This window comes from Geospiza fortis, unplaced genomic scaffold (assembly GCF_000277835.1).
Source record: "Geospiza fortis unplaced genomic scaffold, GeoFor_1.0 scaffold96, whole genome shotgun sequence".
Lineage (NCBI taxonomy): Eukaryota > Metazoa > Chordata > Aves > Passeriformes > Thraupidae > Geospiza > Geospiza fortis.
In genome coordinates, this window is record NW_005054454.1 from 600,966 (window position 1) to 625,239 (window position 24,274).

Below are 24,274 nucleotides of genomic sequence, written 5' to 3' on the forward strand. Positions count from 1 at the left end.
TGGAGATGAACAGCAGGGAAATGAGGGACAAAAAAGGGACCAGAATCCCCAGGGAAGCCCCAAAGCCCTGAGTGTGAGTCAGTGACAACGCTCAGCTTTGGGGCTCTCAGCTCTGTCCTCACCTCTCTGTTACACTGACCCCACTGTTCCATCTTCTAGCCCTGCTCCTGCTCCAGCCACTTTCTCCAGAGCCACCACCACTGCAGCTTTTCCACAAGGACAAAGCTTTGGACTGAGCCCAGGCCTTGGCAAACCAGAGGCAAAATCCCAGAACCTGCTCATGTGCCAGTGAAGCCCCCCAGACAAAACCTCCTGCTCCCAGGGGCCTCTGCCCTCTGCAGGCAGCTGAGAGCTGAGAAGCCACAAACATCTCTGAGGCAGGACTCACCTTTTCGATCTGTCTTGAAGTCCACCATGATGGGCTCAACGCTGCCTTCCTTGTTCTTCCCAAGGCCTTCTCCTTCTCTCCAGCCCATCTTCCTCATCAGCTGAGCTCCCATTCCTCCAGTTACAGGGGCTGCTCTTAAGAACTGATCCTATCCAGAAAAAGAGAAGTAAAACAAGGCCTAAAGTTAGCGCTGGGATTTTAAGTAAGAAGTGGGAACTTCCAAAAAATGTTTCTAACAACTTTTCACAGACTCAATTAAAAATAAAAATAAATAAAAAAATCCACCTGAGCTCTGTGGATTTTTAGCCCAAACCAGTGCGTGGAACCCGGAATTCACGCGGACACACGAGACACAAATCAATGTTTGGCCAAAAAGAACAACTTAGGAAAAGTCTAAGGTGATCCCAAAGTGGCAGTGACCCTTGGCAGACAGATGTGTTTAACCAAGCAACAACCTAGAGACTCTAAAGGCTCTAAAGACTCTGCCCTGATCCCAGAGATGTCCTCAGCTCGGGAAGTGGGAACTGATCCCGGCACAGCTGTGCCAGGGCACCTCCTCGTCCAACAGAACACAAGCACATTTAGTCATGACATTCACAGGCTGTTTAGGCGGATTTAAATCTAAAAAAAAAAACCTCTCCCCACCTGATTCATTACACAGCAGTTGCACATTCAAGTTCTACTCTGAAATTCCACATGGAACAAACAGCTTTTGCTTTCCCCTCTCGTTATTTTAACGGAAAAAGGCGCTTGGCCCCCCAGTTTAGCAGCAGCAGCCGTCACATTCTTTCAAATGAGCATTAACAAAAGTTGTTAAACGGTGAAAGCTTATCAACAGAAAGTTTAAACATCTGCTTTGATGTAAAGAACTGTAAAAACTCCTTAAATGTTACGTACCTAGGCCTCGCTGGCCGCAGTGTTGTGAATAGTAGGGCTGGCACTGACCGTGGCAAGAAGGCGGCTACAAGGATTTGACCCTGAAACAAGTTTCCATATAGAGGGGTGAAAGTTCACAGGTTATTCTGTGAACTATCATCTCTCGTGCCCCCCCGCTGACCCCAAAGCAAGTCAAGCATTTCCATCACAGCAGAGCCTGGCTTTGCCTGCCCCACACAGCCGGGCAGGGCTGGCTCGCTGCCCGGGCACACCCACACAGCCTCGGGGCTCTGCTGCCCTTGGAGCTGTGCCTGCCAGGGCAGGAGGTCCCCAGAGGTCACAGAGTCACACGTGTCCTGAGCTGGAAGGGACCCATCAGCACCACGGGCTCCGAGCGCTGGCCCTGCACGGACAGCCCAGCAATCCCAGCCTGGGCATCCCTGGGAGCTCCTGGAGCTCAGCACGGGCCTGGGGCTGTCACCAGGGCAGGACTGAGGGGTCCCTGCATTCCCAGGGCTCCCTGGATTCCCAGGGCTCCCAGGGGCCTGGTTTCCATGGGCAGGGAACAAAGCCACAGGGCTCCCTTTGGCAGACCGTGTGTTCCTCAGGGATTCCCTGCACGTGTCCGTGTCCGGCCCCCACGCTGCAGGCTGGCAGAAGTGTGACAGGAAAGCCTTGCTGGAGGCTGTGCCAGGAATGCTCCCAATCTCTGCCTGGGCCAGGAAATCCCTGTGTGGATCCACATGGATCCACGAGGCTGGAGGAGCAGAGCTGGGGCTGGTGCAGAGCCAGCCCCTCAGACACAGCATCCTCGCCCCTCCAGAGCCCTTCCCTCAGTTCCCACTCCCTCCTCCCGTCTTCTCCAGGAACATCCTGCAAGAGCAGCTCCCTGCAGGCTCTGCAGCTGGGCTGGCTCCTGCTGGGAGCAGGATTTGGCTCCCTGGCTGTTGCAGCACCACGGGGTGTGGTCAGTTCACAAAGGACACAGCGCAAGCTCCTGCTGAGGTCACTGCGGCTCCCTCGGCTTTCCCAAACCCCTGGACACGCCTGGCTCACGGTGCAGCAAGGACAGAGCAGAACCCAAAGATCCTGGTCCTGCTCAAAGCCCTGAGCTCCTACAGAGGAATTAGCAGAGCCTGAACAAACTCCAGAAACTGGAACTGGGAAGTTCTAGGTTCCCAAGGGCCGTTTGTTAAAGCATCCCTTCCATGGTGAGTTCAGGATCCTGGGGGGGAACTGCAGCAGGAACTTTGTGCTGACTCTTCAATGTGACCAACAGAACCAGCACAACCATGACTTACACGTTTATTATTATTAATAATAATTATTATTAATAATAATTTAATTCCAGAACACACAAACACTTGTGTATCCCACTAAAAGGCATGGGGAAGGAATGCTGGTACCAGTGGGAAAGGAGCCAGGAGAAGCTCCCTTGGACTCAGGTCTCTGAGGAAGCAAAGGTCTGCAGCAAGGAAAAAGTTCCTGCATTTTTATTCTGGTTTTTTGGTTTTTTTTTTTCCTTTTAATAATGAAGTGAATGTAAACCTCTAATGCCACCTGTACATTGTATTTTTTTGTAGCTCAGTAACAGCCAACTTCCCTCAGCCCATGATTTAATGAGTGGGGATAAAAGCTGGGTTTGGAATTCACTGAAAACCACAGAAGCAACAGAAATGTTCACAAAAGCAAGTAGGCAAGAGGCACAATTCTTCTCATTTTAAAAACCATCCAAGGGTGAGTCTCCCAAAAACTCCTGAGCAGCTCTGGACCTTTGCAGATACAAATTAAAGGGATGGAATACAAGAAGCCCCAGGTTTCTGAGCATTTGTTACTGCTGTCAGAACTAACTCGTTATTTACAAAAGCATTTCTCTTTCATTCCCTGATCTTAATTTGAGGAACAATTTGATACTTTTTTCCTTATATTTTGAGCTCTAAATTCCATGAAATCCCACTTCCATTCTGCCAACACACGGAGACACTCAAGAGCCACATTCTTGTGTCAGCACTTGCTTTAAAGAGAAGGTAAAACCTGATTCCTCCAGAGGCTTTAGAGCAGTTTTAATTAACTTTCTTGCTGATTCCTCAGGCTGACTCTTTGCAGTAACAATTTAGGAAGCAAAGACAACAAAGCCTTGAAGGCAGGGGTGGCAGTTCAGGGCAGGACTAAAGGCTGAACTCCAGGGAAGTTCAAGTCCCAGGAACAAGCATTGCTTTGGAAAAACTTGTGCCAGGCAGAATTTCCCATTAAATCCCAGCATCTCCTGGGTGGGAAGGGACCCACAAGGACCATCCAAGTCCAGCTCCTGGTCTTGCACAGCCCAACAATCCCAGCCTGGCATCCCTGGGAGCTCCAAACGCTCCTGGAGCTCTGGTCTGCTCCCTGTGGCTCCCTGCAGGGATCCTGAGCAAGGGAATCTGGGCTGGGTGCTGAACTGGAAGATGCTCTGGCCCTTTCAGCAGCAGTCCCAATCCTCCCCAGAGACAGGAGCAGGAATCCCTTGCTGAAGAAGCCCAGCAGATGCCTCACAAGCCCTGTGCTCCCAGGCACCTGCAGGTGCTGCTCACAGCTCCTGACAACAGCAGGGACAAAGGCATGGCTGGGAAAGAGGGCAGCCAGTCCAGCAAACTCACCTCCCATGGAATCATGGAATTCCAGACTGACTTGGGTCAGGAGGGACCTCAAGGATCATCCAGTGCCACCCCTGCCATGGCAGGGACACCTCCCACTGTCCCCAGTGTCCAGCCTGGCCTTGGGCACTGCCAGGGATGCAGGGGCAGCCCCAGCTGCTCTGGGCACCCTGTGCCAGGGCCTGCCCACCCTGCCAGGGAACAATTCCTCATTGCCAAGATCAGTCCCTAGTGAGCACAGAGCTGCTCTGCCCTGCCACGTGAGCCTGGCTCCCAAGGAAAGCTCCTTGTGCCTGCAAGAATGGAAGGGAGGTTTGCACTTTCCAGAACTTTCTGCACAAGTGAGTGACCCAGCAGCTCCCCACGGCCACCCCTGAGCACAGCCCTGGGTTTGGGGAGCAAGTTCAGGCTCCAGAATTGAGCTGATAAATCCAGAACCAAGGGGTGAGTCTGGGAAAGGGGGAGTAAACAGACCTCAACAGAATTTGCTTGGAGAAACAAAAAATATTTGACCACTTGCTCTGCCATTTCTTCAGCAGCACAGTGTGTTTGGAAGGAAAAAGGGAATAAAAATAGAAGCAACCTTCAGAAAAGATGAGTCACATTTGTGAACTGATTACACTGATGGTGACAAACTGAAACAGAAGCCACTTTTTCAAAGAGAAAGGTGAGATTGTTCATAAATTTTTTTATACCTAACACCACATCACTCTTTTATGGACCCTGCTCAGGCTCCTGCACATGAACACCAAGAATTAATTAGTCCAGGAATTAAACACATAAACCTTATTGCTACTTATGTCCCCACCCCAGTGCTCCACATGAAACCCTGCAGTTCCTAATTCCCAAACTGAGATTCTGAGTCTGGTTTGAGTGCACATTTCCTCTCCAGAGTCACTGAGAAAGGCCAAGAAAAGGTGAAATCCACAAAATGCAAAGTGAAGACAGAGCTCAGCAAACGAGTTCCCCAAGTCCCCTGCTGCCCTCCTGAGTCACTCTCCTGTTCCAGCTCCCTGGGGCTGTGGTGAGCTCTGTCACACCCAGTGCCTGTGCCTGCTCTAACTCCTCCTTTCCTCACACCCAGATGGAGTGGCTGCCACAGGCTCAGTCTGTGCTGGATGGTCCCAGCTCCTCCCACGGCAAAGTGCCAAGGGAAATGCCTTCAGCAAACAGCCTCAGCCAGAAATGTGCACTCATCACAGCCACAGCATCCCCAGGAAACTGCACAGCCCTGCAGGCAGACAAACCCTCACAAACACAGAACATCCCCAGCTGGAAGTGACCCATAAGGATCAAAGTCCAACTCCTGGCCTGAGTGAAAAGATCTGATTTTTTTATGTTAAGACACAGTTTTTAGGCCAAAGAGGGAGCACAAGCCTGACTTGGTAACTGATCATTGTAACACAATTTCAGGTGTCCAAGTAACACACAACCAGTTCTTTGCACTTCATGGCTGGTTTGTGTTCCTGTCCCTGAGGAAAATAACATGGATTCAGAACCACATCCCTGCTCCTTCCTGTGAAACCCTCCTGCAGCCACAGCAGGACTCCACATGAAGCTGTATGAGGCTTTCCCACCATTCCTGGAGCCTCAGGGCACTTCTGAGCAGCTCTGGGATCCCCTGGCAGAGCAGGAGAGCAGCTGAGGAGTGCAGGGCAGGGAGAGGACTTTGTCCTCACCTCCAACTCCTCCTGCTGCCAGCAGGAGCCTCCTCTGTGCCCAGCCCCAGAGCCTGCACTGTGACCACAGCACATTCCCAGCTCTGGGCAGGGCAGGAGAGCTGCTGCTGCCTCACTGAGCCCAGATCCAACAAAATGTTCCAACGTTCCTCTGCTCCTTGCAGCAGTCGTGTCCACAAGCACAGACCACACTCTTCTCCCATTCTCTTCCCTTGAAGCATTTTGTTTGGCTTGTATCTGGTTTTTTTTTTTTGGCTGTTATTTTGGTTTGTTTAGCTGGGCTGCTTTAAAGCAGATCCCAGAATGAAGCTGGAGGACAGGAAAATCACACCTGGCCCTTTCCACTTCACCCTTGTGAGCAGCCCCTCCTGTCACTGCCATCACAGGAGACCCCAGGGAGGAGGTTTGGGAAAGAGCTGCTCAGAGCTGCTCCCTTTCCAGGGCCTTGGGAACCCATTCAGGAGAACTCATTCAGGAGAACCCTCCCCTCACAGCCCTGCTGATCTCCTTTCCCCCAAGCCCCTCAGTGGGAAAACTCCTTCCTCACCAACACATCCCCGTGCTTCACAGTTCCCTCTGCCAGAACAAGGATTGTCTTCATCAAAGGCAGCACTCTGCTACAATCTCAGTTGTTCACAGCTGTTAAAATCAGACTTTATCATGCACATTCTGCATTAACACTGGCAAGATCCCAGAAGATTCCCATCTGGCCAGTGAACAAAGTCTGTGTTCCCTGACTCTCTGCACTGCTTGGCTATATGAAGTGGAAAACAAGTTAGTGAATCCTGGCAAAAAATGTTTCTATTTTCAGGATATTGTAATTCCAGACTTTTGTGCTCAGCTGACACCAACTTTTATGGAAAATTCCACCTCAGCCTCAGATCTGACCTCCCAGCTTGGAGGGTGTCCCAACCCAAGCTGACACAGACTCAGCTGCAGCACCTGCCACACTGACCAGCTTAACTCCTTATTCCTTGTGCCTGCAAGGTGGAGCTCCTCAGATCTCCTTCCTGACAGAGCACCAGATCAGTGTTCACAGGCAAAGGTGCAGCCTGAGTAACTGAATGTACAGAACACACGGATGGAGGACGCAGCACACCCCAAAATCAGCCAGTGATAACCCACAGCAACAGGGAACTACTGCACTGCACCTCAACAATATCAGAGTCAGAGGAACTTATTAACTGCAACTCCTGCTTTAATCCTCCACATCTCTGGCTCCCAGAAAACCCTGGTGATGCAGAGAGAGGCAAAGGAGCAACCAGAGAGAACCAAGGCAAACCCAAGGGCAGTTTGGACTTTGGTTCGCTGAAGCTGATAACAAAAAGCTGATTTCAACAGCAGCAGGATCAACCCTGCCCGGCATGTCCCAGTGCCAGGGAGGCAGGGAGGGATGTGCCACTGCCAGCACAGCAGGGAGGGATGTGCCACTGCCAGCACAGCAGCGTCCTGGCAGTGGCAGGGGGGGGGTGGGGGGGGACACCGCACACCTCGCCGGTGACACCGAGGGACAGGGACTGAGCCCAGCCTGCTGCACTGGGCACATGCTCTGCCACAGGGTGAGGCACTCGTGGTGCACTGTGCAATCCTTGGCTGCTGTCAGTGTGGTCACTGCTGGGACAGCAGTGGCTGTGTCACTTCTACCTTTCGGATCCACGCCTGGGGCCCGCTGTTGGTGAGCTCGTCCGAGGACAGGATCTGCGCGCCGGTGCTGCCCGTGAACTGCCCGGGGATGGAGTTGGACTGAGCCCAGGCATCGATCTGCAACGGCAAAACCCACACTGAGACCAGCACTGACAGCTCCACATTCCCTCTGCACCCCCTCAGGAATTTTCACAGCATGTTGTTGGGATTTGGTGTGCTCACTGACGCTCGGATGAAAGTGGGTGCTACCAAAATCTGAGCATCTGAATGGTCACCCTGAAACCTGAGCTCCAACTCCAGCCAGTTTGGGGTCTCCTCATCCCCAGAACTGCTGAATCCACTGTTTTGGAAAGAATTACCGACATCTGTGCTGCTGAACTACTACAAAATTTAAAGAAAATTAAATTTGAAACTATGTTTCAGAGTGACTTGGGTGCAAACACAGAATAAACAAAGGAGCTTATCAAAACTCAGGGTCAGAAGTGCAGAATTTGAAACACTGGCCCACAGCTGAGTTTCCAAACTTAAAGAGGAGAGGAAAACCAGCTGCCATGAAAGGAAAACCCTGATTTCCCTCAAGCTCCCCAAAAGATGCTAAAGGCCCCAGCTCACCTGCTCCTGTGCCCGGGTCAGCATGCACATGGCCTCCAGGTCAAAGGAGTTCTCATTGAGCCTCTTCTGGGCCACTGCTCTGTCGTTCATGGCTGTGGTTATGTCCACACACTAGGAGGAAAAAGAGCATTTGTAAAAACACAGCAGAGCACAACAGTGTCCATTTGAGCTGGAAAAAGCTGCTGGAGAATCAGTGCTACCAAGTGGGGTTACAGAGTGAATTGTTGGTTTGACAAAGAAAAAGACAATGTGATGGAAATCCTGGGACTACTTAAATCCACACAAGATGGGCTTTCCTGAACAAAGACAAGTCTGAATTTAAACTGTAACACCCTGGTGATTTAAAATCACCTGCACACACAAAATATCCAATGACTTATTTTCTAAGAACTGTTTGTCACAACAAATTCTGGTGTGTAATAAACAGAGAAGCATTTTACTGTTCAATGAGATCTTAACCAACAGAATTAAATGCAATTTAACTAAAAACTCATGCAGAGCTGTTCACATGAGCACTCTGCTACTAAGAACCACTAAAGCTTGTCTGTAGAAAGTAATTCCAGCATGAATCAGATGCATTCAACAATCTTGACTTTAGTGTTTCAAATTTTCCTCTCCAGCCCAAACCAGAAGGGAATGAAGATGGGGAAGGGGCTGGAGCCCCAGGAGGAGCTGAGGGAGCAGGGAAGGGGCTGAGGCTGGAGCAAAGGAGACTCAGGGGCCCTTGTGGCTCTGCACAAGTCCCTGCCAGGAGGGCACAGCCGGGGGGGTCGGGCTCTGCTCCCAGGGCACAGGGACAGGAGCAGAGGGAACGGCCTCAGGCTGGGCCAGGGCAGGCTCAGCTGGGACAGCAGCAGCAATTTGCCCATGGAAAGGGAGCTCAGGCCTTGGCAGGGGCTGCCCAGGGAGCTTTGCAGTGCCCATCCCTGCAGGTGTGCCCTGGAGGTGGCACTGAGTGCTCTGGGCTGGGGACAAGGTGCCCATGGGGCACAGCTGGCAGGGCTTTGCCAGCCCCAGGGATCCTGTAAAACCAGGCTGTGAGCTCACAGAATCCACTGCTTTGGAAAGAATTATCTACATCTGTGCTGCTGAGCTGCAGTAAAATATAAAGAAAAATAAATTTGAAATGATGGTGCAGAGTGACTTGGTGAAAATGTGAAATACACAAAGGAGCTCTCTGCAAACCTTCACTGTGGGCAAAGCCACGGGAGAGAAATCCACAACATTTGGGGCTGTAATGAATTCTGGCTGCTGTGCAGCTGCTTTATAAAATCCCTGTGCCCTGCTCCTCAAAGGATGTGCCTTATGGATCATTCTCTTTGGAAAGCAGGAAGGGAAGAGTGTGCAAAGACAAATGGAATTTCTTGTGATGTGACAGAAGCTGGAAGGGCTGGGATAGTTTGAGGCACAGCAGAAACCCAATAATCAGAAATGCAGTTGGCACACACACATCAAGGTGATGGGTTACCCTGAACTTCATTTCATTTGCTTTGTAAAAGCCTTGCCTCTTCTGCTGCCACAAGCTCTACCTCTAACACATTTTGTACTAAAGGGCCAGGAGGAGAAACTGAAACTCCTTTAAAATTGACTCAGCTGAAGAAAACAAACACTGCTAAACCACAAAGCCTGTCCCAGCAACCCTCAAGAATTCAGCAAATACTGAAAGGAAGAGACAGATATGAACACCTACAATGGCACCAAACACAGGAATTGCTTTTGTGCTCTATTAAATCTGATTTTAAGGTGGGGTTTTTTGACGGTGTTTAGGACAAAAATGTTTCTAATTGGGAAGATCACTGCTGGAATGTCTGGCACTGAGCAAAACAGCTAAAACCCCACAAGTCCCAGGTGTCTGGACTGAATTCAGTGCTTATTTCTTGTCACACAGAACATAAAAAAGGCACAAGAAGAATTAAAATCTTATCTAACAATCCCCTCACACAACAGCAAGGATGTAAAAATGCCTGTTTCAAATGCACACTGGCTGAGTTTTCAAGTTTCTCTCACATACTTAAAATAATTATTTAATGCTCTGTTTATGAACCTGGTCCAGGAGATAAAGAAAAGTTCTTCTACTCACCAAAAGTTTCAATCCAGCAATACACAAAGGCATGGAAGCAGTCCATGAAAGCACAGGGGACCACTGCCATGCCAAAGAGGTGTGTTAGTGCTTTACTGGGGCCTAGCAACACTCCCTGCTGGGCTAATTCCCAAACACTTCTCCATTCTGGAGACCATCAGCTCTGTGTTATGTCAAAACACTCGATGGCAGCTTTGGATCTTGCAAAAAAACCATCTGTGCTTGAGGTATAAGAGGTTGTTGTTATTCCTGAGTCAAGGTGGAAGTGAGGTGCTGCTCTTTCCCAGAGCTCTCCTGCCTGATTCCCTTTCTCAGACTCACCCCACAAATCACAAATACTGAAGCAAATAAAAAGCAGGTGTTTTACACACTCTGGAGCTCCATGAATGCTTTTACTGCAGCCTCAGATCCCAGCACTCAGCACAAGTCCCCTGGGCTGGCCCAACCCTGGCACTCTACACCTCCAACACTCCTTCCTCAGAGGTCTCTGCCTGCCACAGACATGATGAGCCCTCAGACCACTCCAGACCTTCCCCTCCATCTCCTACTGCCACACACAACTCCTTTAAGGCACCAGGTTTTATTAAAACAAGCTGTAATGTACTAGCAGGGTCATTTCAGACCAAGCCCATAGCTAACATGTGAATTAGAACACAGCAACAAAACCAATTGTGTGGGGTTTCATGTCAGGACTTGCACCAGAACTGTCACAGTATTGCAAAATCAGCAATAACAAATGGAGGTCAATTCTAGGTGAAACTTAAAGTTCCAAGCACTCCCAGCTCTCTACTCCCCCAGCAAGGGAGCTGATCTGCCTGATGTTGCTCCAAGGGAGCCATTTCCACCACAGAGTCCTCCTGAACATGGAAGAATTAAGCAGAGAAGCACTGTGTTACCTGTCAGGCTCCCTGGAGAAACACACAGCAGTTCTGTACCTGCACTCCCCAAACCCCAGGGGATGGATGGAACAGCCTGCTGGGAGCTAACACCCCTGAAATCACCCTTAACACAAACCAAGTTAAGGTAAAGGCAAATAAAAATATTTATTTACAAAATGTAAAAACAGACAACATAGTTACAGGCATTTGTAAAGGTACACACAACAGAAAGGAAAGGACGTTATGTTAAATATATTTACTGCAATGAAACTGGGAATGACATTCTCCACAAACATCTCAGGGTTTTACTGGAGCAGGAGAGCCCAAAGTGCAGCTCCCACCTGTGCTGAGGACCTGGGTGCCCAACCATCAAATTCTGAGGGATTCCATGAAAATGCTGGCTAAGTTGTACCCTCTGTGCTTTTGGTGCTGTAGAAGATCCAGAAGAAAATTCCCTTCTGTGCCTCAGGGAGTGAACTGACCAGTATCAGAAAGGTCTTGAGAAACAAAATGCACCAAGTGCTGAGATGGCTTTGTCAGAAATTGATGGGGAGGCTTTGGAAGGTGTGAGAACAAGGCTGCAGGTGCACTGAGGCAACACACACTTAAAAATACTAACATCTCTCTTAAATATTTAATTTAATTAATTACAACACCCCCCAGAAACGTTCTTTAGAAGAAATTTCAAGGGGAAAAACACTTGCTTTGGTGTTTTTAGTTCATTATCCATATAATTAGATTCTCCTTTGGAAGGCCACATGCAAGACAGACATCGGAGAAAATATGACTGGAAAGCTAAAAAAATGAATACATCCAGAGGAAGTGACTTTCAAGTTTTAATTGATTACATTCCAGTGTGATGTTCTTGTTCTAAGACTGGTGGGACAACTTTAATTAGCACTACACACATTGCTGTGCAAATCTCAAGGTATTATTAATTAACCTCTGCAGGAAACTGAACGAGGAAGTTTTTTCACCTTCCAGCTACAGTTTAAATTCTGTTGAGACCAAGAAGCCACCAGCTGCCAGAAGCAGGATGGGTGCAGGCTGCTTCACCACTGCCCACGTGGAGGAAGCAGAGCTCAGCTCCTCAGCTTAGTGCAGTGTTAGGCACTACCTTTTTAAGTGCCTTTTTTTTTTTTTCCCAGACTGCAGTTGGGTACCAGACTGCCCAGGTGATGGTTTTGGTTTTCTTACATGATACGCTCTCCTTGCCTTCCTTACCTCAATGGCTGGCTTGGGGAAAACGTCGTCCTTGCCGTCGTCTTTGCCGTTCTTGTCCACGGGAACCCACTCTCCATACACACTGTCTGCCTCCTTCTTCCTATGCTGAGACCCAGAGGACACAGGGAATTCCTTGGACAGGCTGACCTGGTTTTTTGGTTGGGGTGGTGGTGCTGGTTTTATGCTGGGAGTCTGAAAGAAATAACAGGAGAAAAGGTTCAGGCTTGAAAACAGCCACGAGTCATGAGGTGGTTTTGTTGCAAACACCTGGGATTTGGTTTTTTACTCACTCTAGAGTAATAAGCCTTTATAATTCATCATTTTGGCACAGCCCTAAAAACACACAAGTGACCACAAACTGTGCTATCAGAGAAGATAAAAAACCCTAAAAAACAACTTCAGCAACCCAAAATCCCTGATCTCCTCTCCCAGCTGACCCATTCACCTTGAGAACAACCACCAGGTATTTTGTATGGAAAGCTCCAAGGTGAAAATCCTGGGCAGCAAAAAACATGGCCTGTGACCAAAAGCTGCCCATGAGTGGAGAGAAAACAGCTCTCAGCATTTGGGTTTCCATCCTGGCCTATTTTTAGCAGCAGCCTGAGTCTCTGAGCAGATGATGTCTGTGGCCTTGTTTTGCTCGGTGTTGCTAATGTTTTAAAAACCTGCAGAAATCCCTGCCAGGTTCCCTTCCAAGAGGCAAACACAGCTGGCAGCACTGGATAATACTGGATAAACTCCTAGGAATATGGATGGAAAGAACAAAACTGAAAAGGTCAAAACCAAGACCAAGAGGCAGAGCAGCCCACAGCCACTGCAGAGCACTCATTCCTCCTCGGAGCCTGGAAGAATTCCAAGGTTTCTTGAGTTTCCCTGCAGCCTTTTCTAACAATATAATATAAACTCTAAATCCATTTCTACCTTACACCTTCTCTAAATGTTCACTACTGCTTATTTTGTGTACAGCAGAAGCTCTACCTATTTATACACAAAACAAGGAATGTAATTTCTGTTTTTGCTGAGCATATTAAAGCTGTTTTAGTGCTTTATATCCTGCAAAATCAGAACAGATTTTCATGGGCACAACCACCCACTCCAAATAAAACTTAAAAAACCCCACCCACAACCCCAAACCCCAACAAAATTTAAACAAATTCTAATCCATGCTTCAAAGTATTTGATTTTCAGATGCATTTAAAGAATTGCTCAAAATTTTACCTACTACCAATTGGTAAATTTGGATTACCAATTTAATCTTGATGGAATTTGGAATGTTCCTTTAAATTGATTTAAAAATACTCCTAGTTTCACCAAGATTATCAACCATTTAAAATTTCTACAGAATTACTTGCATTATTTAAAAAGAACCAGGATTTATTTTTAAAGTAAATATAAGTAAAATACTAAAAAAGATAAGTAGCACTCAAAAAAACATAAGTAAAATAATAAAAATATAAGTAGCACTCACACTTAAATTGAAGAAAATAGGTTTGGGTTCACTCAGCTTGAAAGGATGGTTATAGAAAGGACGTTCCTCCTCCTCCTCATCAGAAACGTGAGGCTTGTTCACTATCACATCATCAGTGCTCTGAGCAATCTTCTTGCATTTCTGAAAAGTAAAACAGAGGGAAATGTCAGCTCTGAGTAAACCTGAACTTTCAACCCAAACTCACAGAGCATATTTCTATCAAAAAAAGTGATTTTCTTTACTAAACCAGGAATGGAAAATCTTCTAGCAACAGCACCAATAGATGTACTTTGGATATTGTACACAAATTATGCAACCATGGCTTTGCCAGGCACTCCTTGGTTACTGACTCAGCTCTCTGGCAGAGCAGGGACCCTGTCAGAAGTGATGGCTCCATGAAAGCTCAGATCCTTCTGGAATATTGTGGTGCTGGCCAGCTGTGCAAGCCACCCCCCTCTGATGTGCAACAGAACTAAACCACAGAGATATGGGGATACCACAAACTGGGAGGAGCCTCCAAGGGGGGAAAAGAAAAGAGAGCAAGAGAAGGACCAAAGACAAAAAGACTTTCTCAAGAGGCCAGAATTTCATGGTTAAAATGTCTTTACTGATTCCCTACCACCTGCACTGCTTCTGTGGACAGTTCTGAGTCAAAAGAACAGAACATCATTCAACAGATCTCCAAAGCTGGAAAGGGAAGGGAGGTGCAGATCTGGGGCCTGCAGATCAGCACAAGCTATGCTGGATCTTGGTCAGGGTATGGGAAAAACCACCCTGGGTGTCACCACAGAGCACCTGCACCAACTCAGCTCTTGCTCAGTACTTCTGCTCCCCCAGCCCAGGTACAACTGCAGATTATCTCTCAGCACCTGGACACTGCTTCCTCTCAGATTATTTCTAGAAACCCAAGTTCAGAACTGTCACACTCATGATACAATTAAAAAAAAAATTAAGGCACTTTTCTATTCCAGATTTTCTCCATTCTGAGGGAAGTCCAAAGCCAGGCTGGACAGGGCTTGGAGCAACCTGGGACAGAGGAAGGTGCTCCTGCTCATGGCAGGGGGTGGGACAGGCTCAGCCTTGAAGCTCCTTCCAACTCAAACCATAATTAACACCATCAGAACAAAAAATCAGCAGTGAAAGCTTTGGATGTCACTGACAGGACTGCAAGGACAACCACGAATTCGTACAAAATTAGAACAGAATCAAAACCAAAAATAAGGAAAACCAAAATAATTTGATTTCATGCATTTCCAGAGAATTAAAAAATACCAGCTTTAATGACTTTAAAAAAACCTGCGGGGCGAGTAAGGGCTCAAAGGACTGGTCAGGCTTTGTCAGGGACTGCCCAGCAAGGTCTGGAGGTGGCCAAGGAAGGTCTGGAGGTGGCACTGAGTGCTCTGGGCTGGGGACAAGGTGCCCATGGGGCACAGCTGGCACTCCATGGGCTGGGAGAGCTTTGCCAGCCCCAGGGATTTGGGGATTCTGAACACGAGGCAGCTCCCAGGTGCCAGCAGCACAGAGTGACAACCTCCCACAGGTCACCAAGCCCAGTGTGCTCATTTCCAGGCTGGATGCTGCTGTTCCCCCTCACCTCAGTGAGCTCCTTCAGGGTGTCCCTCGAGGACTTCTGGTTGGCTTTGTCATCCTTCTTCTGGGACAGCAGAGGCATCAGGCTCGGGGGCAGGGGCACGCCAGACTTCGCACACATGGCGGCTGCGTTGGCCTTGGCGATCTCCAGCAGCTGGGCCTTGTCTAAAAACATTTGGGTTTTTTTTCACAGAGAAGTCATTATTTTTATAGATTCTTGTTTTAATAATAAAGAAATGTTTCTGGCAAACGAAACAAGATTCTACCTGCACTGTGCATTTTTTATGTTCTGTGAAAATAACTGGAATTGTACTGAGTTGCTCTAGACTTTAAGTCTGTGCTATGCAGAAGGCAAGTGAAACTGCAGTGTAACCCAGCAGTTCCAACTACAACATCCTCCAACCCCTCAAGTTCTGATGTCTCCTACTTCACTGATTCATTCTTATTCTGGCAATACTGAATCCTTCCTACACAGCATAAACTCCAGAGTTTCCTCATTATCTACCTCTGAAAAGCTCTCAAACCTCTGGAGGAAGCCTCATCTCCCCAGATATAACCCAAAGCTACTTACAACCACCAAACAAAAAACAAGCTCTGAGGAAGTAAAACATGCTCTTGCTTAAAATACAATTAGATGCAAAACTGTTAACAGAACAGTATTTTGCTTTAATAAGGAGAAAAAGGACAGCCCTAACATAGAAATAGCAAAAGAAATTAAATTAAGCCTTCTGCCAGTTTGCAAATAACTCCCTAACTGGAAGGCTTCCATGGCAACTCTGAGGCAGGACTGGAAGGTTCAGAACCTCAAGCCCACCACAGGAGGTTTCCTCACACACTGAACAAGAGCTGATCTCCCACTTCAAACCTTCTTTCCCCTTATTAACTCATTACCCAAGAAACAACACAGCCTCTCTTCCTCCAAGCACAGAGAAAAGATGCAGCTCTTAAGATTTTTTTATTTTCCGATCTGCTGTGTCTGGGAGTATTTTCACAAACAAGTCTCTCTTTCCTTTAAGTTCTTACCATGGGAAAGAGGCAAGACAGAGTTCTGGGAACAGCTGACAACAGAGCCTGGGACTCTCCAATTAGCACCTGAATGACCTTTGTTCTCAGGAGTAAAAATTCTAAATTTTCTTACATACAAGTACTTGAAGTACTTGGCCTTTACTATTGTTCAGAATGTCCCTTGATAGTAAAGGCCAAGTACTTCAAGTACTTGTACAAAAGTAGCGTACTTGAAGTACTTTGTATGCTACTTTTGTACAAAACTCTAGAACCAAGGTAAAACTGGCTCTAAAGAGGCTTCCATTCAAATGCTCAGCATTGATAAACCTTCTCGCTGGAAGTCACTGCCTGAGATTAACACACAGAGTGACTTCTAAGAAATCCCTTATGAATGAATGCTCCAGAGCTAAAATCAGACTGCGCAAACCCACCCACTACCACCTCACCACAGAACCAGTGAAAACAAAGCACTTACCCAGGTCTGTGAGACGTTTGGGTGACCTGCTGGAGAACTCCGAGGAGCGGGAGCGGCGCCGGTCGGGGGATCTGCTGTAGCGCCTCCTCCCCGAGGAGCGCGAGCGCCGCAGTCGGATCGGGGACCTGCTGGAGCTCCTCCTCCTCCCCCTGGAGCGCGACCGCCTCTGCCGCAGAGGGGTCCGGCTCCTGCTCCGCAACCGGAGCGATATCCTGCGGTCCCTGGAGTCGGATCTCCTCCTTCTCCTGTCAGTGGACCTCGACCTGTTTCTCTGAGACCTCTTGCGCCTGTCTCTGGACAAGGAACGCCGCCTTCGTGACGCCGACCTCGACCTGCTTCTCCTCCTGTGCCTGGAACGTGACAGGGAGCTGGAGCGAGATCTGGACGTCTTGGACCTGCGCTGGGAGGACCTGGAGCGCCGGCTCCTGGACCTGCGTGAGGACTCCTTGTCTGCTGCTTTCTCCACAGACTTGGACTGGCTCCTCTGGCGAGCAGTGGACCTGGAGCGTCTCCGCCTCGACCTGCGTGAGGATTCCTTGTCTGTTGTTTTCTCCACAGAGGTTGACTGGCTCCTCTGGCGAGCTGTGGACCTGGAGCGTCTCCGTCTGTACCTCCGCACAGACTCTTTGTCTGCTGTTTTCTCCACAGACGTGGATCGACTCTTTTGGCGAGCAGGAGACTTTGAGTGCCTGCTTACAGATCTCTGTGGAGACTCTTTGTCAGATGCTTTATCAACAGACTTGGATCTGGATTTTTCACGCTCAGAAGACTCAGAACGTCTGCTTTCAGGGACAAAGGAAGAGTCCTGTTCCTCTGACTGCTCAAGAGGCATGGAATCCTGCTTTTCCTCATCTGCCAAAGAGGGTTCTGCATCCTCTCCCTCCTCTTCACCACTGGAAGACTCTGACTCATGCTCATCTGATGATGTGGACTCTCTTTGTTCAGCTGTCAAGGAGGGCTCTGCATCCTCTCCTTCTTCTTCAGCAGTGGTAGACCTCGATTCAGCCCCATCAGGGGATGCGGAACGTCTGTGTTCAGCTGTCAGAGGTTCCACATCCTCAGCTTCTTCACCAGCAGTAGACCTTGACTCTTGTCCATCTGATGAAGTGGAATCTCTTTGTTCAGCTGCTGAGGAGGGTTCCACATCCTCTGCATCTTCACCAGCAGTAGACCTTGACTCCTGTTCATCTGACGATGTGGAGTGTCTACGCTCAGCTGTCAAAGAGAGCTCCTGGTCCTCTCCTTGGTCTTCCTCGCCAACAGTTGACCTTGACTCACGTCCATCAGGAGACACAGAGCGATGATCAGCTGTCACATCCTCTGCTTCTTCATTAGCTGAAGACCTTGACTCATGGTCATCGGAAGATGTGGAGTGTCTACGTTCAGCTGTCAAGGAGGGCTCTCCATCTTCTACATCTTCCTCAGCAGCAGACCTCGACTCACGGTCATCAGAGGATACGGAATCTCTTCTTTCAGCTGCCAAGGAGGTCTCTGCATCCTCTGCCTCTTCTCCAGTGGTTGACCTTGACTCGTGCTCATCAGAGGACTCAGAGCACCTACGTTCTGTTGTCAAAGGCTGCTCCAGATCCTCTGCTTCTTCACCAGTGCTAGATCTTGACTCGTGCTCATCAGGAGAAGTGGAACGCCTCTCCAGATCATCCATTTCTTCATCTGCAATAGACTTCTGGTCATGGCCCTCAGGGGACAGGGACTGTCTATGTTCAGATGTCACAGAGGACTCCAGTCCCTCTTCCTCCATGGGAGACCTTGGCTCATTACCTTCCTGATAGGAGGATGTGGAGTCTCTACGCTCAGATCTCACAGAGGGCTCCAGATCCCCCGTTTCTTCAGCAGGGCCCACACTGCAGTTATCAGGAGACACCGAGCGCCCTTCAGGCATTAAAGAAGGCATTGCATGATCCATTTTTTCAGCAGGGATGGAATTCAAGTCGCTGCCATCAGGGGACATGGAGGCTCTGTCATTCACTGTCAAAGGTTCAAGACCATCTGCTTTTTCAACAGAGGTGAATCTCAACTCCTGCCCATCAGGAGATGCTCCATGTTCATTTTCGGGTGTTGGAGAATGGTCCCGCACATCTGCTTTCTGAAGAGAGGTGAAACTCACCTCCTGGCTCTCAAAAAAGAGATGGTCACGTTCAGCAGTCACAGTAGAATCCACACCCTCTGTTTCCTCAGCACGCTCCAATCTTGACTCGCGCTCTTCAGGTGACAGAGCATGTTCAGATGTCAGAGAAGGTTCCTTGGCTAGAACTCTTTCAGCAGGGCTGGACTGCAGCTCCTGACCTTCAGGAGTCATGGAACATTCACCTTCAGACAAGGACAACTCCTGCCCCTCTGTTTTTCCAGCAACAGCAGGCTGCAACTCCTGGCTATCGCTGGATATTGAACTTTCACTTTCAGATGCGTCAGAATGTTCCTCCAGTTCTTTTTCAACAGGACTGGATCTCAAATGATGCCTTTTGGGGGATGCCTCGTACTCATTTTCAGACAGCAAAGAACACTCCTGCACCTCCTGTCCCTCGGGAGATACAGCGTAATGGACCAGCACTGGAACCTGCACTGCTGTGCTTTCGGTGGGGCCAGACTGCAGTATTTGGCCTTGATGGAAGATGGAACATTCACTGCCAGGTGTCAGAGAAGGTTCTTGCACCTCCTTCTCAGCAGGACTGGCCTCAGCCACCTCCTGGCCCTCAGGAGACTCACCATATTCACTTTCAGGCAGCAGAGAACGCCCCTGCGCTTCTGGTTCTGGAACCACAGCCTCCTCCTGCATCTCTGCCTTCTCAGGAGAGCTGGACCTCAACTCCTGGCCCACCCAGGACACGGCATGATCATTTTCAGACACCAGAGCAGTGTGTTGTACCTGTGTCTCTTCAGCAGAGGGTGACTGCAGATCTCGGCTGTCGATGGGCTCCAGACATCTTTCTTCAGACATCTGATAAAGCTTCCGCAGCTCCGTTTTTTCAGCAGGGGTTGATGTCAACTCCGGGCCATCAAGCCCTATTGTGTACTCATTTTCAGACACTTGAGAATGCTCCTCAGCTTTTTCAGAAGTGGTGGATGCCAACTCATCACCATCGGAGGCAACAGAACACCTGCTTTCTGGTACCAGAATGGGCTCCTGCACTTCTTCACTGTAGGCAGATCTCAGCTTGTAGCCATCAGGGGACGTCAGGTGTTTCAGTTCGGATGAATTCAGCATTTCTGTTTTCTCTGCAGGGACAGGTCTCAGCTCCTGACTGTCAGGCAACAGCAGAACCCCACCTTCTGATGTCACAGCAGCCACTGGGGGCTGTAGTTTTTCAGGTGTGCCCACTGACTCACAGCCGTCAGCAGACACGGAGAAGCCACTTTCCAGTGAGAGAGAAGGCTTCTGGATCTCCACTTTTTCAACTGCAGCAGATGTCAATTTATAGCCTTCAGGAAAGATGGAACACCGGAGCTCAGATGCCACTGACAGTTCTGCACTCTCTGTTTGCTCAAAGGAGTTGTACTTTGCTTTGTGGCCATCGTGGCATATGGGAATCCCACTTTTAGACATCACCAAAGATCCTGCACCATCTATTTTTCCAGTTAGATATCTTGAATCATGCATTTCTGAAGATCTGGAGCAGTCGACCTCAAGCACTTGTGGAAGCGTTGGACCGTCTAAAGCTTTGTCAACAGATGATCTGGACTCATGAACTTCAAAAGAAGACACTGAAATGATGTTGGCAGACACCTCAACAGAACCACACACAGATGTCAGGGAAACATCTGGAGTCTTGACTTTTTCAGTAGATAAAAATCTTTGTTCATTTCCATGTGGTGACTTAAAGGACTCGCCTACAGACAATGGATGCTCCTCTATTGGTGCAGCAAAGCTGGATCCTGACCCATGTCCATCAGGAGACACAAAGTGTCCACCGTCAGAAGCCAGAGAAGGCTCCTGCATCTGGCCTGACTCACAGCCATCAGGGATCACAGGGCGGATCATTTCAGGTGGCAGGAAAGGCCTCTGAGCTTCCATTGCTCCAGGGCTGTCAGCCAGCTGGGAAAACTCACGTTCAGGTACTTGCAGAACTTGTGAAAGCTCTTTGTGCTCACCAGGGATATGCTGTGAATCATGACCATCAGACAAGTTGGAGACCCCACTTTCAGACAGGAGAGCTGACTGAAGTTCCATACCTCTTTTAAGTGCTGGAGGAAGCTCTGGACCTTCTACTTCTTTGAGAGGTGCAGTTCTGGACTCACCTTCACGGGACGCAGAGACATGAAATTCTGCTACTGAAGAAGTTTCTAGATCTCCTCTTTTTTCAACAGATGAGGATCTTGACTTGGATGTGGAGTATGGAAGTTCAGGTAGCAATGAAGACTCCGGAGCTGCTGCTTTTTCAGTTGATCCATTTTCAGACGTCATAGACAGCTCTGAATCCTGTGTTTTTGCCACAGATGTGGATCTCAGTTCCTGGTCATCACGGGTTTTGGAGGTATCAAATTCAGATGTGGCAGAATGCTGCAGATCTGCTGTTTTTTCAACAGATGAGGATCTTTCCTCAAGGCTCTCTGAAGTTTTGGATAATCCACTTCCAAATGATGGTGGCAGCACTGGACCGTTTACTCCTTCATCAGACAAAGCTACTGATGTGGGACCATTAGAGGATTTACCTTCACTTCCAAAAGAAGACTGAGGAACATCTTCATCAAGACCTTTGGCTGACTCCTGAAGTTCAGAAGACTCATGCTTGCTACTGGACTTTGCTGAGGATGACTTATCCTTTTTTTCTACAGATTTGGACCTTGACTTAACACTGTCGGAGGACTTGGAACGTTTCCGTTTGGATTTTTTTGAAGACTCCTTGCGTTTTTTTTCAACAGACCGGGACCTAGACTTGTAGCGTTCAGAAGATTTTGAGCGTCGACGCTTGGATTTTCGTGAGGATTCCTTCTTTTTTTCTACAGATTTGGATCTAGACTTGTAACGGTCAGAGGACTTGGAGCGCTGACGTTTAGACTTCCGCGACGACTGCTTTCGATCCCTTTTTTCTACTGACCTGGATCGAGACTTGTAGCGATCCGAGGACTTGGAGCGCTGACGTTTGGACCTCCGCACAGACGCCTTCCGACCTCTCTTCTCAACAGATCTTGACCTGGATTTTGAACCATCAGAGGAACCAGACCGATGTCTGAACCTCCAGGAGTACTCTTTGCCTCCTCCCTTTTCGGAAGACCTGGATCTAGATTTTGAACGGTCAGAGGACCTGGAATGTCTGCGGCGGGATCTCCAGGAGGACAATCTCTTTTCCGCTGACCGTGACTTAGACCTGTAGCGGTCGGATGACCGGGAACGTCTGCGCCCGGACCTTCGGGAGGACAGCCGCTTCTCCACTGACCTGGACTTGGATCTGTAGCGGTCAGAAGACCTGGAACGTCTCCTCCCGGACCTTCGGGAGGATAGTCGCTTCTCTGCTGACCTGGACTTGGATCTGTAGCGGTCAGAGGACCTGGAACGTCTGCGCCCAGACCTTCGGGAGGACAGCCGCTTCTCTGCTGACCGTGACTTAGACCTGTAGCGGTCGGAAGACCTGGAACGTCTGCGCCCAGATCTTCGGGAGGACAATCGCTTCTCCACGGACCTGGACTTGGATCTGTAGCGGTCAGACGACCTGGAGCGTCTGCGTCTGGACCTTCGGGAGGACAGCCGCTTCTCCACTGACCTGGATTTAGACCTGTAGTGGTCAGACGACCTGGAACGTCTCCGTCTGGACAATCTCTTTTCTGCTGATCTGGATTTAGACCTGTAACGGTCAGATGACCTAGAATGTCTGCGCCTGGACCGCCGCGAAGACAATCTTCTCTCTCTTTTCTCCACAGATCGGGACCTAGATTTGGAATGCTTTTTTCTGGAAACGGAATAGTTTCTGCTCCTAGAACGCGCTCTTTTAGAGGTCAAACGCCTGGAAGTGGAACGTGATCTTGATTTTTTCTTCCGCTTCCTAGACCTGGACTGAGACTTGGAACGGCTCCTTTTCTGTTTCTTTGAATCATGTTTTTTCTCACTGGTTCTATGACTACTTTTTTCAACAACATTCTCAAGCCTCATGAGAGTCTCCTTCATTCGTGCCGCCACATCAGGCTGCACATCAGATGTTTCAGAGTCTCTTTTCTCTGAGTCCTCTTCAGGAGTTGCTTCTTTGACATCCTCAGCCTCTGGAGTGTCTTCCAACTGGCCTTCCTCTATAAGTTCTGGACCTGCTTCTGCATCAGTCTCAGGTGCTGGACCTGCTTCCAAATCTTTTGTCTCTGCCTCCAACCCTGCAGCTGCTTCTGCATCTTTCAGCTCTACATCAGTCCGAGGAGCTGTTTCCAAATCTTGTGTTTCTGCTACAGGAGTCCCTGCTGAAACTTTTTTCTCTGCTGCATGTGAAGAACCAAAAACTGTTTCTGCTACTAAAGGCTCAGATGTTTGAGTCTGCTCCGCATCTTCCTTCTCAATCACCATATCCTCCACCTGTTGACCCTGTACTCCTTCTATATATTGTACCTCAGCTGTCACTTCATGCTCCAGTGTGGTTTCCAGGCCTTTCACATCCCCTGGTTTTGGAACTGCTTCAGAAGGTTTTATTCCAGAAGCACCCAAGATTTCTGGAGCCTCTTCTGAACTCTTCCATTCTGCAGCAGGTTTTCCTTCTAGAACTACCTGAAGATCTTGTTGCTTTTCAGCATGCAAGTATTCTGGAACAGCTGCTGAAGCATCACCCATGGGTACCTCAAGCTTCTCACCTGTTTCAGAACCTTTCACCTCTACTTTTGCAGACTCTGTCGTGCTCTCTAACCACCTCATTCCTCCAGCTTCTGATGCTGGTTCCAGATATTTTGCTTTCTCCGTTTCTGAGAGCTCATTTCCTTGGGTGCTGGTCCCCCTTGCTGCAATTTCATGTTCTACAGCAGATCCCTGAGTTTGTGCATCTGTCAGTACACCTGATGCCATACTGTTTTCTTCCACTCTGGGCAAAGACTCCAAGACTGCTGCTGAATGACCTACTACTTGTTCCTGAATAGATTTTGAACTGATTTCTGAAGTTTGCACAGTTTCTCGGATTGCTTCTCTGCTCCTTGTCTCTGCTTCTGGAACATGTTCCGAATCCTTTCTCTCCCTCAGCACCTCAGTGTGTGAGGGTCCTGTGTGTGTCATCGTCTGCGACTGTGCAATGACGGAACTCTCTGTCAGGCCTGCATGGAGAGGTTCTCTCTCTGCTGTGGCCTGCCATGGCATCACCCCTGCTGATGCCTCAGCCCCTCTAACTGGTTCCACGCTTTCACATGCAACCACAGGTTCAGGAGTCCTTTCCAAGGCAGGAAGTCCCAGACTTGCAACAGTCCCACAATGCACAGCTTCTTCTGAAGCTTTCACACCTTCTACTTGTAAGGACATTGAAGCTGTTGTGAAAGTTTTTGCTTCCACCACAGCCACTGGTCTCAGGACTCCTCCTGGACTTTGTGTGTTTTCCTTCTGCAAAGACAGGGAAGGTGACAAACCTCTCACATGTGATTCACTCTCAGGTCTTGATTCTCTCAGCAATGAAATACCTTGTGAATCTTTTGCTTGTGGACTTCTAAAACCCTCTGCCATGTGGACTTCTGGAGCTGTTTGGGGAACGAAGGTCTGTACAACTGCTGCAGGTTCTGAAGTTGCTCCTAATCCTCTTGCCTCTGCAGCCA

At 48.8% G+C, this 24,274-nt stretch overlaps 1 protein-coding gene across 2 annotated transcripts in view; it reads right to left on the reverse strand.

Moving 5' to 3' along the window:
• SON (SON DNA binding protein) overlaps positions 1-24,268 on the reverse strand; it is a 29,189-nt gene extending 4,921 nt beyond the window's left edge. The window contains exons 1-8 of one of the 2 annotated variants that reach the window (XR_004082434.1): positions 16,553-24,268; positions 15,077-15,237; positions 13,483-13,623; positions 12,015-12,206; positions 7,833-7,943; positions 7,221-7,337; positions 1,286-1,365; positions 389-536 (exon numbers count right to left, since the gene is read on the reverse strand). Coding sequence is in view for 1 of the 2 variants with exons in the window: in XM_031062617.1 (XP_030918477.1) it covers positions 389-536; positions 7,221-7,337; positions 7,833-7,943; positions 12,015-12,206; positions 13,483-13,623; positions 15,077-15,237; positions 16,553-24,185 (8,503 nt within the window). In the remaining variant the exon portion in view is untranslated. The remainder of the gene's footprint in view (positions 1-388; positions 537-1,285; positions 1,366-7,220; positions 7,338-7,832; positions 7,944-12,014; positions 12,207-13,482; positions 13,624-15,076; positions 15,238-16,552) is intronic. The other variant, XM_031062617.1, reaches the window with a different exon arrangement.
• Between the last annotated feature and the right edge of the window lie 6 nt (positions 24,269-24,274).